The 6,000-nt window shown below is 40.1% G+C and overlaps 1 protein-coding gene across 1 annotated transcript in view; it reads left to right on the top strand.

Moving 5' to 3' along the window:
- The first annotated feature begins 1,142 nt into the window (after positions 1-1,142).
- Positions 1,143-6,000, top strand: part of LOC107103984 (peroxisome proliferator-activated receptor gamma coactivator 1-beta-like) — a 42,216-nt gene continuing 37,358 nt past the window's right edge. The window contains exons 1-2 of the mRNA XM_015403864.1: positions 1,143-1,214; positions 1,778-1,963. Of these exons, the coding sequence (XP_015259350.1) occupies positions 1,143-1,214; positions 1,778-1,963 (258 nt within the window). The remainder of the gene's footprint in view (positions 1,215-1,777; positions 1,964-6,000) is intronic.

Here is a 6,000-nt window from a genome sequence, read left to right as displayed (position 1 = left end):
CTTAGGTGAACATCATATGTCAGGATTTATGTAAAGCAAACTAAAACTTTTCTGGAAAGCTCAAAGCTTCCCATATATCTCTTGTTTTCTAGGAAGGTTGACCCATTCATTCTCTACAGGCTTTAAAGTTAAACGCACACACATGTTGGATTGCGTAATTCTGGCGTTTATGGAGCCACTGGTGCCATGAGGAAATGTTTTTTAGAAGAAGTTAAGACTTAATTATTCTTTCTAAGTATCATTGGAGTTCAATTCAGTTTCTTTCAGGGGATGTTTGGATGCTGTTGATGTAACAGCAGGATCCCTCAGTGCATTTCATAGCGTTTGAGGCTATGTTACACTTGCCTTATTATGCTAAAGAGTTTTTTAAGGGAAACACTTTTGTAGGGAAGTCTGAATTACCCAAATGAGGCATTTTATGAAGTTCTTTAGTCTGGATAATGTTCTGTTGGTGCATTTGACCTAAAAGACTTCCAGGTTTAATGAAGAGTTGCGTTTTGAACTGTAGTGTTCATTTTTATATGGCAAAACATGTGTTGTAAATGTGTTAAAAGTTCTTAGAGAGTTTTAGGGTTGTCTTGAAGTGGTTTTTGGTCATCAAAATGTTTTTAACTTTTGAAACGTCTAAACTTCTTAGATTTATGTGCATCTTTGGAGTCCAGTATTTAGTTTAAGTGTTAAAGAAATCTGCAGTGTTCAAGGGGGAATTCTTGGGTCTTTAATTTCTTGCTTACAAAGGTTTGGATTTTATTGTAAGGTGTAACGACTTCTAAGAGTTTCTGTTGGATGTTTGCCTCCTTAAGAGGTTTTGGCCTAATATGATGGTCATTTTAGGTTATTTTAGCTCTCAGGGATTCAGGGAGGACCAAAGGCTTGTGAGCGGCCACAGGTCTTAATTTTGTATCAGTTTCATGAGCCCTCACTTGAGTTGAAAAGCAATAAGTTAAGAATAAATTACATACAGTTAAATCAAGCCTTTGTCAGCCTTTTAACTAGTGGCCTGTTCGCTCTCACCTCTTTCTTCTTGATTATTTCCTAAGAACTAAAAGCAAAAACCTGTTCAAAGTTCACCCTAAATCAAACACAGAAACAAGAGGAAGATCAGGAATTCGTGGTCACGACTGAAAAGCAAACAGAACACAATGCAGCCTTATTCACTGATAAACATCCCCGTCAGCCAACAAAGGAGAACTCATCACCTGAAGACCTCCGGGGTAACTCTGCTTTGGGCCACAGGGAGATGCTTCAGAGTAAAGGCGTAATGCAGCCTCGCTGTAACTGGCGGCGTACGTGGCGTGGTTTCTGACTGCCTCTGTTGGTGTCAGTGTTGAACCTCCTCTAAAAGTGGAAGTCTCATTATCTCTAATGAGTGGCTGTTGAGAGATGAAGAGCTGTTGATGAGAGCTCCTTCTGACTCAGACAGCGAGCTGTGTGATAATATACAGTTTTGGTCACATGATGGAGGTTTTTCTCCCAGGTCCCTCGCAGTGCTTTTCTGCAGATCTTCGATAGCTTAGCCAAACGGGAACTAGCTAAAGTTCAAACATTTTGACTGCTTTTTAAAAGAAAAAGGCAAAGCAGGTTTAAAGCATTCATTTGGATGAATGTTTCAAAGAGTGGAGAGGGGAAAACATGGTCATTTCTCACATGAGATCTTTCCATCTGTGATCAGCAGTCAGGCTGGCCTGTTTGTGTGTGACGATGTAACGCCTGGCTATTTGGTGTTAATGTCAGTGCTTAACCAATGCTAACTTTCCCTCTTTGTTTCCATCTACAGTATGGGGAGGAGGAGGTGTGCTCAGACCGCTTGGACACCGACTTCCCCGACATCGACCTCTCCCAGTTGGACACCAGCGACTTCGACAGCGTCAACTGCCTCAGCGAGCTGCAGTGGTGCACCGATCAGCCTGCAGATGTATCTCCCGCCTCCATCCACTACAGTACGGCAGATGAGCTCTTCGAGGTGAGCTTTTACCACCAAAGTAAGGTTCATGTAATCTGCAGCTGAGTCATGGACTGGTGCATCAGTGGAGTCTGCCGTTATCGTAGTTTGGTTTCATTTTCAGCTGTTATAGGTTAAGATCCTGTGAAGCAACGGTTGAGATTAATGAAAAGAGTTTAAAGGTTGGAGCTACCTCCATGACTGTTTACCAGATGATCTGAAACCCAAAAGCTACCCATTATTTCACCAGTAGACCTCCACTGAAATACACACTGCAGCGTTTCCTTCTGTTAAATCAGAGTGTTGGAACGACGCAGCAACAGTCCTGCAATAATATCTTTCCACCCACCACTCTTTACCTCCCAGTCCTGTTCTCAGCTTTATATTGTCATATTCTGCATATCCAAGCTGCTTTTATACAAGATATGTTTCTGTCCTCTTCAATAATTATACTGTCTATTTCAAACAAAGCAAAGCAAAGCAGGTGTTCAACACCTAATTATTGTTTCAGTATACAAAGGTCTGATGGTTGCATTTAAAGGCACACTATGCAACATTTTTCAGTTAATTAATGTGTTCCATAACGTTTTGGATGATTAAATGAGTCTTTTCAGGTCGAACAAAGGTACCGTACTTGCAATTGCAGGAGCCCTCGACCCGCACCCACAGGCTCAGAAGTCTCATGCATCGCGAGAGTCGGTCTTGCTTTACGGCGAGAACTGCTACACGCCCCCAGTGAAAGGCATGCTCGTTGCTAGCGCAGTGGCGATATTTGTGCAGTTATCATGGCGGAACCAGCGAGAAAACAGCGAAAGCACATGTCGGAAACATGCTAAATCTTCAAACTCGAAAATTGGAACAAAATAGTTACTTACCGCAGTAGACATGGTGATTCGTTACGTCGCCTGTCTGCTAAGCTCAAAACAACAGCGCCTGGATTGACGGAGAAACCAGGAGAACAGCTGAGCATATTTACGACAGTGCACTTTTACTTTTGCCCTCTGGGGGGAGCCTCGCTGGAAAATCAACACCGGTTGCATAGTGTACCTTTAAGGTAAAATTCACACCAGGTGTTCTTAAAAATCACTTTGGTAAATAAATAAAGTTGACTGTCTGGACCTCGGTGAGCTTACATTTCTCTTTCTGAAGCTAACTTAGAGTTGCTTGTAGGGATACACCGATCCGATACCTGGATTGGATATCGACTCCGATATTGACCACTAAGCTGGATCAGATACAGGTGTTTTGATACATTTACATGGAACAGTTAATTCTTAATTTTTGCTGGTTATTTGTTAATAAATAATATAAAGTACATTTATATACGTATAAATGCTAAAGCCTTCGCTTATGGTTAATTAATTCAACAGCTGAATCAGATTGATATTGGCCAGGTATCGTATCGGATTAGATGGGAACAAAAACTGGATCAGTGCATCTCTAGTCTCTGATTAAAAGGCTGTCCTCATTTCTTCTTATGATTCTTATCAGGTTTCCCAGAACATTTCTCCATTCATCCCACCTTCAGTTACAGGAAGTCTTTATCTATGCTCTCACCTCCAGACTGCTCTGCCTCTTTGGATGATTGTCCTCCAATATTTTATTGACTTGTCAAAATATTGTGTTAGAAATTAGCATCAGAATACTTTTTCTTTAGGCCATAATTGAATACAAAGGCCGTTGTAGCTGAGTACATTACAGAAAGCTCTACTAATTTGATCTCCTTTGGAGGCTCTCTTCGGGGGGTCCTTAGTTCTTGGACAGCTCGTATGATTTTTCTCTTAGACTTCCCAGCCTGTAATCTTGTAAAGGCCAGCTGCTTCATGATGAAACAATGCTCTCTCTGCAGCAATAAGATTGAGGGACACTCTATTTTCTTTTTAACCATTATGAAATGCTTGGTGTGCAATACTTTGATAATAAGAAAGCTTTTTATTGTCCACAAATTAGCACCAAATCAGTTCATATTCGATTCAAAGATTAGAGATTCCTTATTTTAAATACTAACAGATATGAGTGATTTTTCTGGGATTTCTGTGCTTTTTGCAGCAGCTTTTCTTGATGCGTTCGATACTAACTACGTGACTCATTCCACCCATCTTATGTAAAAAGGTATAATTGCTGAGAAAATTGACTTGCTTTATACTGATTCTGTGCTGCAGTTGTTATTTAATTAAATAAATGATGTGCCGTGTTTTGTTGCCAGTCTTAAACAGCTCACTTTGGATGTTGTTGACCCAGAAGGGTCTTTTGCATCAGCCAGAGCTTCTCTGTTTGTTGACATGTCCAAGACCCCCAACCTTTCACCTGAGACTTGACATGCAGCAGGCCTCCGAAGGCACGGCCAAGAAAGCGTCTAATTTACACTGTTTGTAACATGATGATGGAGGCCGTGCGTGAGTTTGGCCTGGCCCAGATATCCTGTAAGGGGCTGTCGACAGCCTTCAGGGCGACAAGTTCTCAAGTCCTGCTGGAGTTAGAGCAGCCGTGTAGATTCTTCTAGATCTGTAAGCCAATGTTTGATTATTGGACCTATTAGATCTTGTGGTTGCACTTCAAAGGATTCATTTAGTGCTCATGTAGCACGAAAACAACACCTAAGGGATAACAGAGAATTTGTGTACAGATTAAGGGTCATGTAATCCAGAGATGCACCATAGCATGTTGCTTAAATGAAGATGGACAAAGCATGATGGGAATGAAGAGGAAATAAACAACTTCTGTGGCTTTAATGCATTTTTATTATTTAAAAAAAATCCAGTTTCATAAGCCTCCATCTCATCTTTAGAAGTCTTTTTTTTACCTTTCAAAATTACTGTTTGATCAAATAACGCCTTTAGAACAACACAGTAGACATTTTTGAAGGATCCACTCTCTGTCTGGATGCCGCTCATCTCATGGCGTCGTCTAATCAAACAAAAAAACGTTTCACAAGTTAAATTGGCTAAAAGAGAGAAGTTGCTGCTTTATGCAGATTAGCTGCTAAAGGCGGCCTTTTATAATAAGTGTGAGCAGAAATCAACATGCTCGGCCTAACATCATCCTTTCCTGATCAGAGAAGGTGGACGTTTGTTTAGAGTGCAGGCACAGCATGGTTAAGGCAGCTGCTTACTGGAGGAGGCACTTTTACCAAGATAATCTCCATCTGCTGCTTTTCACAGGACAGGCAGCAGCTACTGCTCAGACAGCGGAACTCATGAAAGTTTTTCAGACAATATAAATCAACCACAATAACACATTGTGTATTATTTTGTCAAAAATTATAGTTACGACTTTAAAAAGCTTTCTGATATCACTTTGGTTACTCTAATCTGAGATCCATGGATTCGTTTTATAGGATTATCTTTTTTTTTAATATATATCTTATTTACACATTTGGTGATTTTGTTTTTTTAAAGCTTTACAGTGTTCTTAATCCAGCCTAGCTTTCCTAACCTCTGTGCTAAAGCACTCTTTTTCCTCCTCCCTAACAAACAGTGGTGCAGCCAGTCCAGCAGCTTTTAATTATCTCTACTGAAGGCAGTGATAAGGAGCACAAATGAAGCTACTGTCACTGTATCTTCAGTGCTTCTGCTTCCTGCCAATAGGATTTATTTTATAGCAGCATATTGGAATTTAATCCCATGTTGGAATTTATTGATTGCATTTCTGTGGCCCAACTCAATGTAACCTTGGAAACTAAAACGAAGAGATTGTTTTTAAAGGTTGGAGCAATTATAGGTAATTATTTCGCTTTTAGTGGTACCAATATATAGATGCATTTATACATTTAGTTATAAGTCACATCATTTTTGTTCATCTTTTTTTTTACTATTTGGAGGTAAATTTCTATCTGGGTTCACAGACTTTGTCTCATGATACCAAACATCCCTTTTAAAGAAAATAAGTCCTGTAGCATCACATTGCAATTAATAGTCAACATGACATGCCGATGCAGATATATATATATAAAATCATGATATTTGTGAGCTCACAAACGCACCAATCCATCTTTTACCATTCCCCCTACCTGCCGTAGTATTAGGGTTTAGGGCGAGGCATACAGGTGTGAAGCAGTG

The sequence above is a fragment of the Cyprinodon variegatus genome, unplaced genomic scaffold (genome assembly GCF_000732505.1).
Source record: "Cyprinodon variegatus isolate N-32 unplaced genomic scaffold, C_variegatus-1.0 Scaffold1583, whole genome shotgun sequence".
In the NCBI taxonomy this organism is placed as follows: Eukaryota; Metazoa; Chordata; class Actinopteri; order Cyprinodontiformes; family Cyprinodontidae; genus Cyprinodon; species Cyprinodon variegatus.
Note: the sequence above shows the minus strand (reverse complement) of the source record. Positions and strands in the feature narration are given on the sequence as shown.